Below are 21055 nucleotides of genomic sequence, written 5' to 3' on the forward strand. Positions count from 1 at the left end.
TTGTTCATCTTTCATTGTCCATTCCACCAATCTCCCTCTATCACAAAGGAAACCTCCCCTGGATAGAAGAACTGCTTTGTACACTACACTTGAAGATTTACTGGTGCTCTTTTTATCCTCTAATTAATTTGCAAATACTAAGTTCAAAATGCCTAAGAGTTAACTTCATCTAATATCTGGGTAGTCCCCATCTCTCTTTGCATGGAAGTTTAGAGGGAAAGATATGAAGGAAGTATTTAGAAAGGGAGTATTTGAAAGTATTGAAATTTGTCTAAATGTTTTACAAATATCATTAATATGTGTATTAATAAAATGAGGCCACATCCACTGGGGGGGGAAAAAAAAAAAGAAACTGTGAGAATTAATAAAATGTGGCCAGGCAGGTCAGAGGTTAAAAAAGAAAAACTATGTAAAAAATTCTTTAGACAATATGCCTTTGAAATTTCTATGGATTTTGATTAAAATTATGTGTTGTATCAGGGAAGGAAGAATACAATCAGATCAGATGGTATGGACTGGTAACTTGTTGGAGCTCTCTCTGCGTCCACTGTAAGTTTCTTGATATCAGCACATACCATTTACAAAGAAATATGGCACAGTCTGGATAGGCGTTTCTGAATTTTGATACTCTGTAGATTAAGCTGTCTAGTAAATTTAAAACCATTTTATTCAAGACTGAACAGAATTAGATCATTGTTTAGACTCCTGGCTTTAATAGCGATCATTCAAAGGAATCAAGTCAGAGAAATTGGAATACTGTTTTCAGATGATTCAAATTGGTATTTTTAAGATCTTTTCTACTGGAAGATTTTGTGAAAATTCAGAAAGTCTACCCTCTTACTCTTTGTTATCCCATTTCTGGAAAAATGTATGATTTGACCAGTTGTGCAGATACAGTAATTAATATGATAACTTGACTATTATGATACCAGAATAAGAAAATCGAATGAATATTTTCATGGCATTAGGAAAGATCTATGTAAAATGAAGTAAGGGAAAATGAAGATATTTTGATAAAATATCACATTCAGCAAATTCAATTCTACTTTTAAAAAAATAATTGAATACAAATTTTAGACAAGCTAATTCCTTTCTTTTTTTCCTTTTACATGAGTAAAGCTTTATTAGGCTAAAAGATTTGCAAGTTGAGAAAAGTACTTTTTTTCTTCAATATATACTTCAATGCATGAATTGATGATGGGCTTTACAAAACTTAGGAGCTATATAGAACTTTTGCCCTTAAATAATTTTCAAAACTATAAAGAGGGTGAGCTAAAAGCCAGTCACATCAGCAAGTCTTAAAATGAATTACATTTAATGACGAAAACACTTTTAAACTTCTTTATCTTGACACTATCTAAGAAATGATTTAGAAAAGTAGATCTGAAAGCATCTTGCATAAATAATTGGATTAAGTTTGGAGGAAGGAAATAATACAAATATACATATTACCCTTCTTCCCTATAAGAATTAGAAGCTACATAAAATAACTAGGATAAAAAATATATGTAATAACCTAGACTAGGCATTGTTTAACTCTGTGGATCGTGATCACACCTTAAGCGCCAATCAGTGAGAATCAGCTGCAGATTATGTATGAAGAATGAACTAGGCTCTTCCATTTTGCGCCTTTTCTTAATATTTCTATTGTCCTTTAGAAATTTCTGTTTTTTCATAAGGAAAAACTATAGGTACACACTTCTAAAATGTTTAGGGGTTACATTAGATACAACACAATTTGAACTCTATGCACATGTGTACCTAGGCATGGGTGTATGGGTATGTTTGTTGAAGTATGTTTGTGTAGTAGTATAGTAGGATACAGGGTGAGGAGAAATGCATGAAATATAATCTGTGGCATATGAAAGGGAATATAATTTAAATAGAGTTACAATTCAAGGACATAAAGTAATAAATGGTTGTGGTGAGGTTAAAATAACATTTAACTTATGGTTTATGCATTAAGAATCTAACCTTGGAAAGCAGCGTAGATCTTTTCCATTAAATCTTTTATCATCAAGCGATTATACCTTTGTATTTTGTAATCCATTCAAGTATCTTCAGGAGATATGTTACTACACTTGCATGTACCTTAATTCACTTCAACATTTACAAAATAACACTGACAAACAAAACAACAGAAACACCCACAAATGTTAATGAGTATCTTAACAAACTTGACACTCAAGTAGTTGTCTTCAGGTTGTTATAAGTGACATTTTAATTCCACATTCTCTGAAATCTTCATGTAAAAAAGAACTCTATTGATGGAAGTTTCAGACACACTTCAGCTATGTCTGTGGTACTTTATACGTTAATATAATTTTGTGTATCCATTTTGCATAATATGCTACTCGGACAAAAATACCAGGACGATTTGGAATGGCACATCCACGACCAGGAACAATGACACCAAGAACCATTCTCATTTTATGTTGTTCACACACAAGTGGGCCACCATAATCCCCCTAGGAAGAAAACATGAAACAACAAGAACAACAAAGTATTATATTGGCAATTTAAAAAAAAAGAAGTCCTTAAAGTTATTCTATATTATGTTGTATCTCAAAGGTACATATGAACAACAAAGAAAATAGCTACAACTGAAGTATAAAGACTATGCATCATGCGTTGTCCTTCTGTTGAATTAGCCAGGTAAGACTGAGAAAAATCCAAAAGTCCAAAGTGCTCTGTTATGTGTAGTTTTCAGATAAGAATGACTTTGTCTTTTCTAAAATATTCACTCACTTTTCAAAGTATACTTTGGCTTTGTTGAATGCATGCTAATATACACAACCATTATATTTGATAGATATTTATTTAATAAGGTAGATTTTTATACTTATTTTTACTTTCTTCTGATGTTCAAGATATGTTCAATATAGAAAATTTGGAAAATGTAGAAAACATAAGTAAAAAAGAAACCCACTTGTAATCATATACTTTTAATGATTATACTGCATTGCATTTTCTCTTATTTCTAAAGCTCTTTTTTTCTTGCCCCAACTCCAACTCCAGAATGATCTTTAAAAGTTAAATTAAAACTTGCAGTTGATAGAATAATTTCATTTGCTCTTTTAAAACTGATTTTCCTAGCATAGAGAAGAGATTTTCCTCCACTTGTTGGAATTAGCAGTTAATATATGTATAGAACCTCCTCTTGAAAGGTGCTTCATTTCCACAGAGTAGCTGATTTTTATATCATCTCTTGTGTGGTAACCTTACTGTATTGTTAGATATAGATGTGAGAGAGAGAGATACGTGTGTGTGTGTGTGTAAGATTTTCACTAAATGTGATTGGATTATACTACTACTATATTGTGATGCGATTATATAAACATTTAGGGAATTTCTTTTTCAAATTTCCTTCAGTAGCTAAATTATATATTTTTAAATGTCAGTTCAAACAGAATAAGGAGATACTGCAGGGTTTAAAATCAGGAAAGGTTTGTGTCAGGGTTGTATCCTTTCACCGTACGTATTCAGGGTGTGTGCTGAGCAAATTATCAGAGAAGCTGGACTATATGAAGAAGAATGTGGCATCAGAATTGGAGGAGGACTCATTAACAACTTGGAATATGCAGATGACACAACCTTGCTTGCTGAAAGTGAAGAGGACTTGAAGCACTTACTGATGAAGATAAAGGACTACAGCCTTCAGTATGGATTACACCTCAACATAAAGAAAAAAATCCTCACAACTGGACCAATAAGCTACATCATGATAAACGGAGAAAAGATTGAAGTTGTCAAGGATTTCATTTTACTTGGATCCACAATCAGCACCCATGAAAGCAACAGTCAGGAAATCTAACGATGCATTGCATTGGGCAAATCTGCCGCAAAAGACCTCTTTAATGTGCTAAAAAAACAGCAAAGTGTCACCTTGAAGACTAAAATACACCTGACCCAAGCCATGGTATTTTCAGTAGCCTCATATGCATGTGAAACCTGGACAATGAATAAGGACGACCAAAGAAGAATTGATGCATTTGAATTATGGTGTCGGCAGAGAATATGGAATATACGATGGAATGCCAGAAGAATGAACAAATACCTCTTGAAAGAAGTACAGCCAGAATGCTTCTTAGAAGCAAGGATGGCGAGACTTCATCTCATATACTTTGGATATGTTATCAGGAGGGACCAGTCCTTGGAGAAGGACATCATGCTTGGTAAAGTAGAGGGTCAGCGAAAAAGAGGAAGACACCCAATTAGATGGATTGACACAGTGGCTGCAACAATGGGCTCAAACATAGCAATGATTGTGAGGATGGTGTAGGACCAGACAGTGTTTCGTTCTGTTGTACATAGGATAACTGTGATTCAGAACTGACTTGATGGCCTAACAACAACAAATGTCAGTGATGTAGAAAGTAAAACATTCTGGAGGATAAGCGTATTTTTGAGAAGCAGCAGAATCAATTTGAAGTCAAGACTTGTTAATAAAAATAAGAAATGACAAATATGGCATAAGGGGAAAATAATGCTAAAGTAAGAAAACTATGTTAAGAATGTATAGATGATAAACCTGATTAAAGGCAATTCCTGAAGAGCAGTTTTAAAGGTGTTTTTAGTACTGGCAAGAAGATTGGAATAAGTACACAACTTCCTAGATGACATCTAAGACTGAGACCAGCTTGAATCTCTTGGTGGGCAAGGAGGGGGGAGGGCGTTATATTTATTTCTTAGTAATACTGACTTCCTGGAAGGACACTAAATTCAAAAGTAGTTATAATCACATAATCTGTTTCCAACCATATCATTTGGAACAGTTTTCAAAATTCTTTAACTTAGTAAACATTTCTTTTTTTTTTTTCTTTTCAGGAAGGAGACCTCAGAGCAATGCATCTAATACATACATTTCCATAGATATTTTTGCTCTATGCTTAGGACATTTTCATACATGTCCTTCCATGTTAAAGGAAGTTAATTTCTATTAACTCATTCTATGCCTTGTTACACATAGTATTCCCCACTTCCACAACTCTAAAGTTTGGAGAGCGTGTCTCTCACATTCAAATTACAAAATCTAAAATAACAGTTTAACATCTTGTGTATGTAAAATAGGGATAGGAACACTTCCAAGTTAAAAGAACAGTTGCTTAACAAATGGGAATATGCATGCCCTTAAAGTCAAAAACTTTGACCCTCTGGGTTTTGTTTAAACAAAATTTGTTTAGCACACACACGCACACACACACACACACATACACACACACACACACACACACAAAACAGACTAACCAAAGGCACATTTAAAAATTTAATACTAGGCATGCATCTCTTAATAATTAATGGGGTTCAGTAAGGAAAACTTGGGGAAGATCAGATAAATTTTGAAAAACAGTAGAAAAATGCAAGCTATTTTATCAAACTGCATATTGGATACTTATGATTTGAATAGCTTTCCTTTAGAGTTCTAGCTGTATTTGTTTATTGTTCTTTTGAGAGAAAAATGCTATCATAGTTTGCTACTAATGAAGCCTGGGTTGTCTTACAGTTTAGTTAAAAGAAATTTTGCAGGGACTACATAGGGTTAATTCCCCAGTTCTCTCCTAGAATAGATTAGAATGTAATGATTTTGATTTGAGAAAAATACACAGAGAAAAAAGTAAGCGTGAGAAACTATGCTATCAATACCATACATTCTGATTAAAGGGCTGCCTTTTTACCTCACATGGACCTGATCGAATCTTTTCAGCTCCAGCACATATTTCAGACTCGTTCAGAGTCACTTTCCCTTGATGATACTGGCTGCATTTCTCATTCCCCATAATATAGAGATGAGCTACTCTTAATATACCATCAGAGTTGATCACTAGAAAGGAGCAAAAAAAAATATACAGTTAATGAGCACGAGGTAATGGTGAAAAAAAATAAACCCACGTGATATTTTTATAAAATAAATATGACATTGCTACATGACACTGCCTTTCTTTTTTCACAAAACACTTACATCCAGTGTAGCCCCAACCATAAACACTGCAAGTGGTCTTTTCAGGAATTGTGCATCCATAATTAGGTAAGTCAATTGTACTAACAAAGTCATCCAGGACTGCAGGCCTGAAAAGTGAAAACATAATGATAAATACTCTTGAATAGATCCAACAAAATTTATATAATAAATTATATTATTTAGATAGACTAAACAGTCTTGTTATCTTAAAAAAAGAGGGGGAGACTGTCTAATATGTAGTGTAGAAATTAAGAGTAGATAGTAGAGAGACGAGTCATTTATCTGCTGTTATTTAAGAATTAAAAAGTCACTGTTATGTATTTTAAAAAGCACATCATTTTACATATTAAAGTTATCAAATAACAGCTCATTCGGCTTTCAGTTTTAAAGCAGGAAAATTAGATTGTTGGCCAACTTCATTTCTAAAAAAACGCCTCTCTCTCTGTCTAAATATATACGTATATATGATGTATGTTCTTTTATAATAAATCTTATAATAAATCATTAGAGAGAAAGGATAGCGATACAGCTGAAGAAAATACTTCAACAATTCTAGTGTAGGTTAAAAATACAAAATCTTCTAAAGGAACTAACAAACTAACCGAGCGAGCTTCAGTAAAACCAGATCTGATCCTTCAGGCCCATATACCAGCTGGGAAACATTGAGGACCTGCTTGCGTTTCTCATCTCCTCTTCCATGGACATCATGAATTCCAAGCCAAGCTTCATAATCTTTCAAGTCTTTGTTTCTAAATTAAAAAAATAAATAAAGAAATAAAATGTAAAACATGATTTTAAATTTTACAAGGGCAGTAAAATAACCTAAATTAAAAATTGTATTCCAAATATAATGAATTAAGGGAGATTCTGAATGCTACAAGCATATATAACCAGAAAGAGCTTTAAATTTCTGAAATTCTAAATGGGTAGTTACAAAACTTACGATTATATTTGCTACAGAGTAACTCACTTGTGAAACATTCTCAAGTAAAGTGCATTACATGAATTATAATTTACTATAAATTTTGCTTTATTTATCTGAACTTTGTATATTTTTGGTTTGTTAATGGGGGGTTGAAGGTTTATACATCAACCAACCTTGAGGAGAATTAGGAAATAAGCTTATTTATGCTGCCTCCTTATCTATTCCTTAGGCAAATTTTCATTAAAAATTATTCCCAGGATGATTCTGAGACTATTTTTACATAAAAAAGGATAAGTGAAGATTGAGAAAATTTTATTAATAATTCAGCAAAAGTATTTCTATCTAGATACATACAGTGCAAACAGGAGGTTGAGGTCTAAGTTACCTGCATAATTTTAGCAACGTTTTCCTCCAAGTTAGAGTAAACCCTTCAGGTTATGCTAATTGTGAAAAGAGGTGAATGGAATTAGTACCTATAAGTAGGTATCAAGGAAGTCTAAGTTTTGTAACAAATCCGAAAAGTAAATCAATTTGCTCACTCCACACTGTACATCTCCATAAAATGAATACACACTTTTAGGCTTAAAAGAAAGTGGAAAACATACATATTTAAAAATTCTAAAAACAAATATTTGTTTTGAAAACACTTACCGAGAAGGAAAACATTGTCTTGCGGTAAGAACCCAACTTTCTTTTATCAATGATCCTCCGCAGATATGTTTATTTCTATGAGAAAGAGGAGAGAGAAACAAGTAACATCTGTGCAGAAAGAGCATATGCCAATTAATGCAAATCCTATGGCTCTGTTTGTTAAAAATAAACCCACTAGAGGGAAAAATGTAGAAACTGACTCATCCAGATAAATGAGTATTCTTTTTATCTGAAGAGAGATATTTGTTGTTGGTAGCCTCAGCACTTTTGTTTTTCATAATGTGATCATATTTTGATGAAAACTATTTCTTTTTTTGTGTAACTTAAAGAACTCAGTCACTACACACCAACGGCAATTCCCTACATACACATTCAAAGATGTATATCTCTGCCTTTGTAAGAGTATGTGCTACAAATATTGGAGAATTGTTGTTGCTAGGTGCCATCCAGTCGGTTCTCACTCATAGCGACCGTATGTACAACAGAACAAAACACTGCCTGGTCCTGTGCCATCCTCACAATTAGAATGCAAAAAAAAAAAAAATCCATATGGACCTATTTTAAATTAAGTAATTGTGAAAAATGTACGTTGGCATTTTATTTAGACTCTGAAAATCATCTGGTGGTACCAATATATATTTGTATGCTAATTTCTTCTTTTACTACCATTATTTAGTTCTGATATGTTAACTTAGATATAACTGAATTTGAATGAATTTTTTCAGTTTAAGGCCAGCAATATAATATTTCACTTATAAAATTAAAACAATTTGTAGGACAAATCATCTACGAAATTATAAAACATTTGTAGAGAATAGCAAATACCAGTACATGTATTCACTGATATCCAAATTCTGTAAATCCATTATTTTTTGGCAGAGACATGAAAAAAAGTACAACTTTTCACAATTTACATTTCCAAAGAGTACAGATGTTCAGTGCTTCAGAGAGTAATACAAAAAGATTCCCAGACTAAGACCACAGTTATTTATGGTCTTTACCACACAGGAGGATAAGAGTACAATATCAAGTTTTAATTTCTATCTCTCTCAGTATGTGTTTTGGAAGAATAACTAAACAGCTGTTTTTACTAAGAACTTGGATTAAAAGGAAAAAAAAAACTTTTTAAAAAGCTTATAGTACTATAATCTGATGCAGAAGAGTTTTACCTGCTTCTCCATGAATTTTAAATAAAGATTACCAAAGGAGCATCCTTGTATGTTCTCCAGCTGGTAAAAATAACTCAAAAGTATATGGCTCTTTCTTCCCCCCCGGGGTTATGAGATTAGCAAAGTATCACTACTTAACTCAAAGATGTGAATTCTTTGAGCATTTTCTGCAATAAAGAAAATTAAACACTCTAAATCTTTTATTTAATCTTCATGGCCCTTATTACCTCTTCATACTGCACAATCAGCTTTAATATTTTGGCTAGTTTCACAATTTTATTTCAGAACTACCCACCTAGGACAGCTAGTACACTAGAATTACCTGGTATAAATATTTATGAGATTTGACAAATTTCTCCTTGAGAGGGACATACTAAAAGAGAGCTTTAGGCCATCTCTCACAGTACGGTAATTTCAAGTTTACTGATATGTATGTATATAAAAGGATGCAAACTCCATGCTTGCCACTAAATGGCTTATTCATAAAAGAACTTAGTTTCAAATTATCTCTATCCTACTTTAATGTCACTGTTTAAAATAGATAATTTGTTCCTTTACTATTGGAAGCTAGGAGTGAAGGGATGGGGAGTTGCCACAAAGGAGAGACATTCAAGTTGGGATTTGAGGAATGAAAAGGAATTTCCAGACATAAAATGTGGACAAAGAAAGCCACAAAAAGCAGTGGAAAAAACAGTGTCCAGGCTTGGAGGCTTAGGGTGTGGGGAGAACATGGGGTGTTTAGAAGACAGGGGAAAATGTGGCTAGAATATAAGTACTTTGCTTTTACAACCATAGTGAAAAAACCTGCTATCTGACTGTTTTGCACATTAACGATGTATGTCTGGCAGTAGCAAACGCTGAGGTACAAGGCGAGAGTAACACTGGCTGTGATGGTTAAGGTTATGTGTCAACTTGACTGGACCAGTATTCTCAGCAGTTTGGCAGTTATTTAATGATGTAATTTGGAAGTTATATAATGATGTAGTCATCCTCCATTTTGTGATCTGATGTGGTCATGCTCCATTTTCACATAATGCTGATGGTTGCATAACGACCTGGTCTTTGGTACTTAACCATGTTCATAAGTGAGGAGTTGGTGTACATAATTCTTACCACATAATTACTAAGCTTAATACAATTTGCACAGTGCTTTTATATAGAACGTCATTGATTCTTATGAGCATTGAGAAGTAAAGATGTCAAGAATTTTTTTTAATCCACCTGACTACTATAATATCAAGAATATTCAACTATCAATATAGTTTGCTAATTCTTAATAACAGACTCTAGAATTTAGAATTTTTGCTATTTGTCATTAAAATTACTAGAAAGTCAAAAATTAAACACAAATATGGAACTTCTGATATTCATAGGCATGTTGGAAAATAAAATCATAATATCCTAGATTGGGAAATTATTAACATATTTAATGTAACTAATATGGAGCCCTGGTGGTGTAGTGGTTAAGAGCTTAGCTCCTAACCGGAAGGTCAGCAGTTCAAATCCACCAGCTGCTGCTTGAAAACCCTATTGGGGCAGTTCTACTCTGTCCTATAGGGTTGCTATGAGTCAGAGTTAACTAGACAGTAACAGGTTTGGCTTTTTGGTTTTACTATGGTGATATCAATGGTAGAGTATAAGTCGGTCCTCTGTGTAGTTTGCTTAATCAGAACTGAAGTGTCACTTGGAATTAGGGACACTGCCAACACATATGGGACCTTTCTGAATGCTTAAAAAGGCACTACATCTGGAAGAACGAATTGCAAAACTCAGGACTCGCAATTTGGCAAACGGAATTTGATCAGTCTACTCTTGTATCCACTCGGCTGAGTGCCCAACCTGCATGACCACATGTGGCCATACTGCTGGGAATATATCATTTGCAAACAGTCTGGATATGTATGATTTGTACCAAATCATAATTACCTGTATTTCAAACTAACCATCCATCCTACATTTGTTCGCGTTGGAATCCCATTTACAACTCGCAATTGTTTTGTTTTGGCACATGATATTACAGGATCTAAAAACAGGACCAAACATAACATTTTAAAATAATTAGTGTCTCTTGGCTTTCTTAAATGGAATGACAACTAGATAAATACAACTACTGTAATTGTGTCAGAACATTTTGGAGAAAGAGTAAATATTGTGATCAGAGTGCCAAATCAGGCCAAAAATGCTTTTACCCCCATCTAAGGAGCTGAGTGACATAGATAAGTAGTCAGATCAAGGTACGCAGGATTTTTACGATAGTGGCGATGGCTTCTAATTGTATTTCCCCCACCAAAGTCAACATAGAATGAAACAATGTTATTTGTGATGATTAGTTCTAAATGTCACTGAAAAGCAATAGCCTGAGAGAGGAGGGGGGAATAGCTATTTCTAGTTGTTACTTCTGAATTAGCACAGTAAGAATGTTAAGCCATTTTGAACATGTTACCAACACGATATTTATTGAAATTGTGTTTCAAATGACTAATTATTATGTCCAAATCATTATGTTCAAGTGATACAATACAAAATTCTTTGGAGTGAACTTTATCCTGACCCTCCTCTGTGTTCCTTGCCTTATCCTTTCTGCTCTGGTCCATGGTCTAGAATAGATTTCTATTTGTTTCCTCAGCCTGGGGCACAACAGATGGTTTTTAAGATCAAAACACTTGATTAACTTCCTTCTGCCCAAAAAATACGTGAAAATAAAAAATAAGCAGCTCTCAACAGATCTTCTTAAACTGAGGATTAACTGAACCTCTCCGATTGTGTCATCTTTTGCCTGGCAGACTGCAGGGCATGCAAAGAGCTCTGAAAATTGAACAGAAGGGGGGACACAGCACAGTTTTTCAGCCTTTCCCTTTTCATTCTTTCTGACTTCAGCATTCTGGTGAAGGTCCATTATATTCATTGTGCCCAAAATTAAAAGCAAATATAAATGTTCTTTCAAAGTCTAATATCTTGTAGATTTTCTGAGAATTGAATTTTGATATTCAGTGTGCAGTTGCCTTTGTTACTTCTTAACTTATGCACGTAGAAAAAAACAAAAATAGTTCTAACTTATTTTTATGATGGAAGTCAATACAGTGATGTTTTTCTCTGAAGAAAATAGTATCATTTCTGATACAGAGAGACTCAGAGATACTTTATATTGTGAAAGTTTACTTACGGTCCAAGTTGACTATTGTAGGTGTGGTATCACCTTCACCTATAAAAATAAATATGTACATACATAATTTATTCATATATATTTCTGTTATGTACAGACAAAGCTATCTAGAGATATCCAAACATCCAAGAATTGGATACTTTACTAAATTTGACATTTTTTTTTTCAAGATAAAATGTAATACAGGTAGTCCCCAACTTACAACAGGGGTTCCCTTCCAATGACTCTGATCTAAGTTCTGACTTAAGTCAAATACCTCATTGTTTTTTTAGTTTCCATTATTATTGATTTTTATTATCACTATCTTTCTAAATCATAACATTGAATATCTGTGAGTGAATTTCTGAGAATGATAGCATCAGCAAATTATGCACTGCAGCATTGTATGTAGTACATATTACTAATGATAAGACGTACAAAAAAAAAAAAAGACGGTTGTAACTTCACTATGTCTTAAGTTGGGGACTACCTGTAGTATTCTTTTGAGTAATTTTGTATCATTTATACTGGCCAGTGTTACAAGTATGTGACTACTGATACCAGTTAATGTGAAGAGTGGTGTTTTATAACTGTGGAGACTCTGCTGTGTGGTTTGATGACTGTTAGCAGCTTGAATTACACTGCTGGAATCAAAGGGCTGTTACATTCTACCAAGATGCCCAATAATGCACACAATGGACAGTCCAGTGAATGGGGTTAATTCTCCTTGTTTGCTTGGACTCATAGTTCTTTTTTTTTCCTATTATTTGGCCCATTTACATTCTTTTCTGAAAGCCACTTTTATTTTCATGAGGTTGAGGATAATCGAAACTGCACACGCTCCAGAAATCTTTGCAAGAACTCTAGAGGATAGAAATCAGCATCACTACTGGGGAGAAAAAGAGGGATAACCAAATAATAATTACACTTTGTTTTAATAGTTCAAAGTTTGCTTTTTCAGGACAGCAGTTAAAAAAAAAAAAAAAAGGTATGAAAAAAAGAACACTGAAAACTGCAAATGAATTCTAGCTAAAACCTCATAATTACTTTTTTTTCATAAACTCCCTACTAGTGTTTAATTGCTACGAAGAGAAAGGGTTAGAAGATGTTAGAGTTTGGAAGCACTTCTGCAGTAATGAAGGCAGCACAAGACATTTTCTGGAGCTTAATGGCTGACTGTTCAGAATTGATGGCGTAGATTTCAGCCAGGCAGTGTTTAGACCCAGCTGGTAGTTAATCTCTGGAGATGCCCTGAGCTCAAATAAATGAGCCAAAGCAGGTGGGGGGAGATAACAATAATGGCATATGGATTCCTTTATAATAGATGCAAATTTGATTATTATTTATGAGGAATTGAAAATGAATTAATATATGCTAAGGGGTTTCGCTTTATTTTCATTTTTCAAATTTTATGTATTTTACATGAATTAGCTTATCCTGGAGCAGGGTTTTGCCTTAGAGTGGACTGGGTCAGTGTTTAGCATAAATTAGGATTGATGCAGACTATGGTAGTCAAAACATCCAGACTAATGGCTTTTTGACTGAAGTCAATTACTGGAAATTTTTTAAATAAATAACTAGATACTGTTTCTTAAATTGTTGTGATGAGAAAGACTAGACTACTCAATTTATCCTTAATTGCATATGAAGTCTTTTATTTCTAAGCACCAGATTAATAGATCAACAAATTAGTTAATTCATTATAGGATTTTACTAAAATATTTAAAATTTTATCAAAAAATTAGATTTTTATAGTTTGTATATATGTATATATATGTGTGTGTATATATATGTGTGTGTGTATATATATATACACACCAAAAGCTAAACTTATTGCTGTCAAGTGGAATTCCGACTCATAGTGACCCTATAGGCCAGAGTAGAACTGCCCCATAGGGTTTCCAAGTCTGTAAATCTTTACGGAAGCAGACTGCCACATCTTTCTCCTGTGGAGAGTCTGGTGCGCTTGAACTACCAACCTTTTGGTTAGCAGCTGAGCGCTTAACCACTGCACCGCTAGGGCTCTCTCTGTATGAATCTTCCTCTAAGCCAACATTTCACACACTTTAAGCAGAAACACTAGTTAAAATCTCATTTCTGGAGATTCTGGGTTGATGACTAGGTACTGAGTGTTTTAAAAGCACTCTAAGTTGTTCTGTTGCACACTTGGAGTAAAACATTGAGAAACTCGGCTCTCTAGGCCTTTGCCTTCTCACCATCAAATACTATTCTAACCTCTCTTCTTTTACTTTTTCCCGTAGTCCCTACCACATTACTCATCTCTGAAAAATATATATGATACAAATCTTACTTTGTATCAATTCAGCTTAAATTTGAAGAAAGAAAACATGCCAACAATAAAAGTTGTATCTATAGAAGAGTAGGTAAGCACCTGTGAGTTTGTGTGTGTGTATAGTCTCAAAGCCAATGTGGGCTCTTCCTAAAAATTCAAAGATACCTTTCTTTTACTATATTTTTAAAATCTCAAGTTCAAAACTTTATGAACACACGTTTCCCCAGGTAGACATCTATCTTCTCATTCTGCAGTTTATATATTGGTTTATATTTATTAAATGATATATTGCTTTGAAGTTGTTTACATAAATATATCCCATCTACACTGTAAACTATTTGAGGGTAAGAAATATTATTTGTATTGTGGTATCACTAGCATCTCTTACAGGGATTTACCCACAATAGAAGTTTAATAAAAAATTATGAATGAATGAATAAATCAAAAGATGAGATGGAAGTTTTTGAGTGCTTACTATGCAAGAGGTACTGTTCACAATATCCTTATAGGATAGATATTTTTACTGTATAATTTTTAAAATACAGCAAATGAGCCATAAGTATGTTAAGTAATTTGCCCAAGGCACTTAAGAATAATGGAGAGGGAATTGTTTCCCAGTATATCGGAGTTGAAGCTCTTAACCACTATACTCAGTAGTTAATACTTTAGATTTTTCTAACATGTACTGTGTGTGTGTATGTATACACAGACATATATGCATATTATACATTTTAATTTTTGCATATTTAGTAAGCTTAACATATATGTTAAATATTATTTTATAAGCATTTTAGAAGAAAAGAAATCGAAACCTTTACATAGTTTATAATACAAATGTACAGTGTGGAAATGATTTATACAGTCTCTGCAGTTAAATAAATAACAAGAACTCAAATCTTCTAAGTATAAATTTTATTAGCTTTTCACCAGGGAGGAAAAGTAAATACATCCTGGTTATAAATATTAAGAAAATGGCAATGTAAAAATATTTATTGAAATTAATGTTTGGAATGAAATAAAAATGAGTTATCTGCAATAGCATTCAATTAAATACTAGCAACACCCTGAAGTCTTTCTACAACACATTACTTTTAGTTTTAAAATGTTGGTTGAAAATATTTTTAGAAGATCTTAAAATTATTAGAGTTCTGTCTCCCTTAGTTAGGTTTGTAAATCAAATCACAGTGCTTTGAAATTCTAAGGGAGCATTCTACTCTGTAACTATGCCTATATGCTAAGATTGGCCCACTGCAATTTTTACAATAGATGGAATTCTGTCTGGGAAGAAATCCATTTTAGAAGCCATATCACTTTTTCTCCTTTTTCCTAGATTTTATTACAGCTCTCTATAGCAAACATCCTTACTATATTGAACTACCTTCCTCTTTTAAAAGGACATAGTTTTACAAATTAAATAAGAACCTTGTTTTAAAAGTGTTTTTCTTGTGAGACAAGCCAAAATATTTCACGTGAAATAGATTAGTAAATATACTTACAACGAGAAATGGGGCAATAATCCCAAGGAATGAGAGGATTCCCCGTGTAACACCAGGGACCATGGGCATCATCATCAGGATTCCGGCAGTAATTCTTATTCAGCTTACTAGCGTCTGGTTCCCAGAAAATATGCCTATATAAACAACAAGCTTCAAACATCACAGGATGCTTATTTCATCCAAGAGAAACAAAATATTACCAAGAATATAAAACTTCTACTTAATGTGAATTTTGGTTATTTTGTTTGGGAATTTTTTTCTTATAATTTGAAAGCTTGTTTTTGAACTCAGGAATATCAAGCTTTACACATTCAATTCATGTTCCAAATGAAGGTGGGATCTTTTGGTTTAAAAACCAATATGAAAGCAAAATTCCAAACAATTAGAGAAGTTGTATAGCCTCTGTTCTGCTCCTTCTCTTTTATTTCTCTTTATTAGTTCCCTATCTCAATTTTTGGAGAAGATGAAAATTGGAAGTAAAGACATAAAGAATCTACCCAAATTAGAGTATCACAAGCAAAACTATAAATATGGATGCATATAGATAATAATAATTAGAATGTATAAAAAGAATGAGAGATTTTGTAGCTTTGCTTCTAGTTAATAATTACAGTGGCAATGTAACGATATCCCTGTGCCTAGAAATGGAGAAACATTGTCTAAAAGATCGTTGCTGTGTGCCATCAAGTGGATTCCGACTCATAGTGACCCTATACAACAGAGTAGAACTGCCCCGTAGAGTTTCCTAAGCTGTAATCATTACAGAGAGCAGATTGCCTGGTCTTTTCTCCTGGGGAGCAACTGGTGGGTTTGAACTGCAGACCTTTCCTTTAGCAGCAGGCACTTAACCACTGCACCACCATGGCTCCTTAACTCCTGCTTAAAACATTTTAATGGATCTTTGTAATGCTTAGGATAAAATCCAAACTTCTTAGCACAGCTTACAAGGCTCTATATGATCTTTCCACTGGAGAATTCCTTCTCTCTGTACATTGATTGCATCACATTCAGATTCAACCTTATGAAAATTACTTCAGAATTTCAAGCACATCAACCTGTGGACCTTTGTACAAGCTATTCCATCTGCCTGATGTAGTATTCTTCCTCCTATACTTCCCTTGTCCAGCTATTTCTCACTATGTATGTCCAGCTCATGTCCCTTCTAGGAACCTTTCCTGACCAAATAAGTCTGGGTAGTCACTTCTTTGCATTTCTATGGAATGATTTTTATAACATGTTATCAGCCTTTCCTGTTAGCTATCCCACACTAGGGTGTTAGCTCCATGAGAGCAGAACTCTGCCAATCTTTGATGTTTTAGAGCTATAATGACTAATAGACTAGCTACTAGCCATGTATGGCTATTGAGCACTTGTATTGTGGCTAGTTCAAATTGAGATGTACTGTAAGTATAAATATACACCAGATTTTTAACATTTAGTATGAGAAAAGAATGTAAAATATCTCATTAATAATAATATTCTTATTACGTATTGAAATGATAAAACTTTAGATATATTGGGTAAAGTAAAATATTAAAATTAATTTGCTTATTTGTTTTTACTTCTTTTAATGTGGCTACTAGAAAATTTTAAATTACATAGATGACTGCATTTGTGAGTCACACTATATTTCTATATATAGCACAGTATTTATTGGTGTATACATATTTGCTGTTATCACTACATGCTATATATTGAAAGAAAGAAATTTACACACCGGTGTAAGTCTTCCATATTCTTATCCCACATGGAACACGTTAGTCCAGATCTTGTCTTGGATAAACTACCCATGTAATTCTTGCCATTCCCACGATAACAATCTAAACATAAAATATATGGAAAAAGCCTAATGAATATTAGGGAGATTAGGGAAAAAAAAAATTTTTACAGCCATATGAATTCATGAAAAATCAACATGAAAACAAAGCACTATGAAATCTGTACAAATCAAAAAGACTTACATATCTCAGATTAAAATACCTGTATTTTCAGTCAAATTTCTTCATTAAAATGAGTGCTTATGCAAATTCAAATAATACATACAGTAAAAAAAAGTCAAAGAAGAAATTAAATGAGTATGACCCTTTACAACACTAAAGAAATGAGAATTTTTAGAATGACATACATATCGTACATCTTTTTCTTCTAAAAAGAATTGAGATTTATAGAAAAGTCACAAGAATAATATAAGGAGCACTCATATAGCCTTCACATTCTTCGTGTTTTGATTTTTGATCTTTCATGTCATTGACATTTTGAATCATCTAGGCCAGCTGTTTAACAAATGTTCTTTAATTTGGATTTGTCTGATTATTTTCTTATGAATAAAATGAAGTTAAAGATATTTGGCAGGAATATGACATAGGTGATTTTTTTTTCCTTTTCAGAACATTATGTCAAGTGACATATGATATCACATCCCATTATTATTTAAGTCATGTAAAAGGAAATTTTCACTTTATATTGAACCACCAACAACAAAAATCTCCTGGGGCCTTTGAGAGTGAGTAAATATCCAATTCCCCAACAAACTTTCACAAAATTCTGTTTAAGCATACTTCTATAAATTTTGTGTGAATCAGTTTTTACTATGCTGGCTGTTAAGTGGTTATTTTTCTAACATGTACTTATATTTCTTAATAGGTAAACTTTTGTAAATAGGACTTTTTCTTTCTCTCCTACTCCTTTCCATTTAGTTATTACTACTTCGTGCCCTGGTGCACAATGTTTATGTACTTGGCTAATAACCAAAAGGGCGAAGGTTCAAACCTACCAACCGCTTCATGGGAGAAAAGACCTGGTGATCCCCTAAAGATTACAGCCTCAAAACCCTATGGGGCAGTTCTGGGTCATAATGGAATCGACCCAATGATACACAACAACAATGACTAGTAGTAGTAGTATACTAGTACTAATAGAAGTATCAATATAACTATGGACTTATGTAATCTCTTTTTATTCAATGTGATGTATAATTTATTTCTGTCAGCATTAATTTTGTTTGCTGCCCAAATTTTCAAAATTTACCCAGTGTGAGCTACCTCAAGCTGGCTCCTGTGTCTTTTAACATGTCTTCTGAGATTTTCTTTTTCTTTTAATGGAGCAACTTATATTCTATTAAACCTTAGTAGAAATGCCACTATTTTTAATCAAAAGAAATCTAGTTTTTAAAAAAATGTAAGTTGGAATTCTACATTTAAAAGGAAACATTTCATATTTTGAAATAATACTGAAGATTTAAAGATAACTTTTTCTATTAAACATATCTAATCTTTTTGTAAATTAAAACTGCAGATTTGACTTAAAAATGTTATCCGTTGCTGCTATTGTTAGGTGCCCTCAAGTCGGTTCTGACTCATAGCAACCCTGTGACAACAGAAGGAAACACTGCCCGGTCGTGCACCATCCTCACAGTCTTTGCTATGCTTATCTAAAAATGTTAGCTGCCAGTGTACATCCACATTAAGAATATTCTATGATGGGGTTGTTAACCAATGTCACAAAACAATATGTGTACTACTATTTCATGAGAAACTGTTTGTTCTGTAAGCCTTCACCTGAAGTACAATAAAAAAAAAAAAAGAATATTCTATGATAAAAAAAATTGGTAAACCATGGCATGCTGCTATTGGATTTAAAATATATCTTGTGATTATCATAAATAGTAGTATAAACCAAAAAACCAAACGTTTTGCCTTCGAGTCGACTGACTCATAGTGATCCCATAGGACACAGTAGAACTGCCCCATAGAGTTTCCAAGCAGCGGCTAGTGGATTCGAACTGCTGACATTTTGGTCAGCAGCTGAGCTCTTAACCACTGCACCACCAGGGCAAATCTCAATAAAATTGATTAAACGTGTAATTTAATCATTTAGGCAGGAATCAGTAAACATAGTGAAAAAGAAAAGTAATAATTGTATTCAATAGTCATGTGCATATAGCCTTGGATCACATTTCCCATTTCGGCTTAAAAAATAAATATTTAAATAGGATAAAATTTGATACAGATAATATAAGTCATTACAGTATACAATAAAATTGTTTTAAACACCAATTTATAAATACAAATTTATGTTTATATAAATATTCCATATATGTATTGACATATCCCCTTCTTTATTACTCAAAAACTAATATACTGAAGATACACTTTTGTGCCTTTTTTTTTTTAAATTAACAATATACCCCAAATCACTCCATATTAGTTTATGGAGAGCTTCATTATTCTTTTTTGCAAATTCATAGTAATCCATTGTATAGCTTTACCAGAGTACTTTCGGGTTATTTTTCTATTACTGATAATGCTGCAATGAAAAACTTTGTGCAAAATTTTTGCAAATTGTTGGAGGTATATCTGTGTATATTCAGTTAGTAACATTGTTGAACCAAAGGGTGAGTGCATATGTAATTTTACTAATTATTGTCAAAGTCTGTTCCATAAGGGTTTTACCATTTTGCTCTCCTAAAAACAACGTATGAGAGTACCTTTTCCTCCACAGCTTTCCCAAGAGATTGTGTTGTCAAATTTTTGAAGTTTTGCAAATGTATATAAGAAATGGTATATCAATGTACTTATATTTCACTTTTCTCTTATTATGAATGAATATATCTTAATGTGCTTAAGGGTAACTTTGCCTAAATATTTTTAATAGTCTTTCTGTTCACATTTTTTGTACATTATTTAATTTTTTATAATTTATTCTTGAATTTTAGAGTTTTTTAATATTAAGGATATTTGCTTATCTGTGGTATATATTTTAATGTGTTTCAGAACTTTTTCCAAATTTGTCATTTGTCTTTAGACTTTAGTTATGGTGAGCTTTTTGCTGTTGTTTGATTTTTTTTTTTTTTTTAATATTGCCATGGTAGCTTTTTGATATTGTTTGTCTTTTTATTTTCACTTATTGCCTATAGATTTTGAGTCTTAATTAGAAAGCCTTTCCCCACACCTAATTTATAAAAAAATTCTTCTAGGTTTACTTCTATTATCTGTATCATTTCTTTTTTTCACTCAGATTTCTTATCCATTTGGAGTTTATTTCTGGGTATAGTGTAGGGTATGTATTTATTTTTATCTTTTTTTCAAATGGTTATTCTTTTGATCTAGTATCATATTTTAAAAGCCCATATTTCACCTAGTGGTATAAATTGCTGCTTTTGTAATATAATAAATATTAGTATGTCCTTACGTCTATCTCTGGGCTTCCAATTGTCAATTTATTCATGTGCGAGAACTATAATCTTTTAATTTTAAACTCCTCATAAAATATATTTATATGTAATAGAGTTAGTTCCCACAATAGGTCTTCTTGTTCAAGGTTTTCCTTGTTATAATTGCATGTTTATTTTTCCAGGTCTTTAGAATCATACACTTTAATGTCAGAAAAAAAAATTGCTGATCCTTTTATTAATGTAGCAT

The 21055-nt window shown here is 32.9% G+C and overlaps 1 protein-coding gene and 1 long non-coding RNA gene across 4 annotated transcripts in view; one reads left to right on the forward strand and one right to left on the reverse strand.

Annotated features, from left to right (window-relative positions):
* Positions 1-255: 255 nt before the first annotated feature.
* Positions 256-21055, reverse strand: part of HGF (hepatocyte growth factor) — a 70229-nt gene continuing 49429 nt past the window's right edge. For all 3 annotated transcript variants that reach the window (XM_004381471.2, XM_023736042.1, XM_004381472.2), the window contains exons 11-19: positions 17353-17455; positions 15636-15769; positions 11868-11906; positions 10631-10727; positions 7536-7610; positions 6562-6708; positions 5960-6066; positions 5676-5821; positions 256-2468 (exon numbers count right to left, since the gene is read on the reverse strand). In XM_004381471.2, coding sequence (XP_004381528.2) covers positions 2292-2468; positions 5676-5821; positions 5960-6066; positions 6562-6708; positions 7536-7610; positions 10631-10727; positions 11868-11906; positions 15636-15769; positions 17353-17455 — 1025 coding nt within the window. In that variant the 3' untranslated portion in view covers positions 256-2291. The remainder of the gene's footprint in view (positions 2469-5675; positions 5822-5959; positions 6067-6561; positions 6709-7535; positions 7611-10630; positions 10728-11867; positions 11907-15635; positions 15770-17352; positions 17456-21055) is intronic.
* Positions 5967-19500, forward strand: LOC111821447 (uncharacterized). The gene is made up of 3 exons (XR_002824869.1): positions 5967-6025; positions 14108-14230; positions 18969-19500. It is a non-coding gene; the product is annotated as an uncharacterized LOC111821447 (long non-coding RNA).

This window comes from Trichechus manatus, unplaced genomic scaffold, assembly GCF_000243295.1.
Source record: "Trichechus manatus latirostris isolate Lorelei unplaced genomic scaffold, TriManLat1.0 scaffold00085, whole genome shotgun sequence".
Classification (NCBI taxonomy): domain Eukaryota; kingdom Metazoa; phylum Chordata; class Mammalia; order Sirenia; family Trichechidae; genus Trichechus; species Trichechus manatus.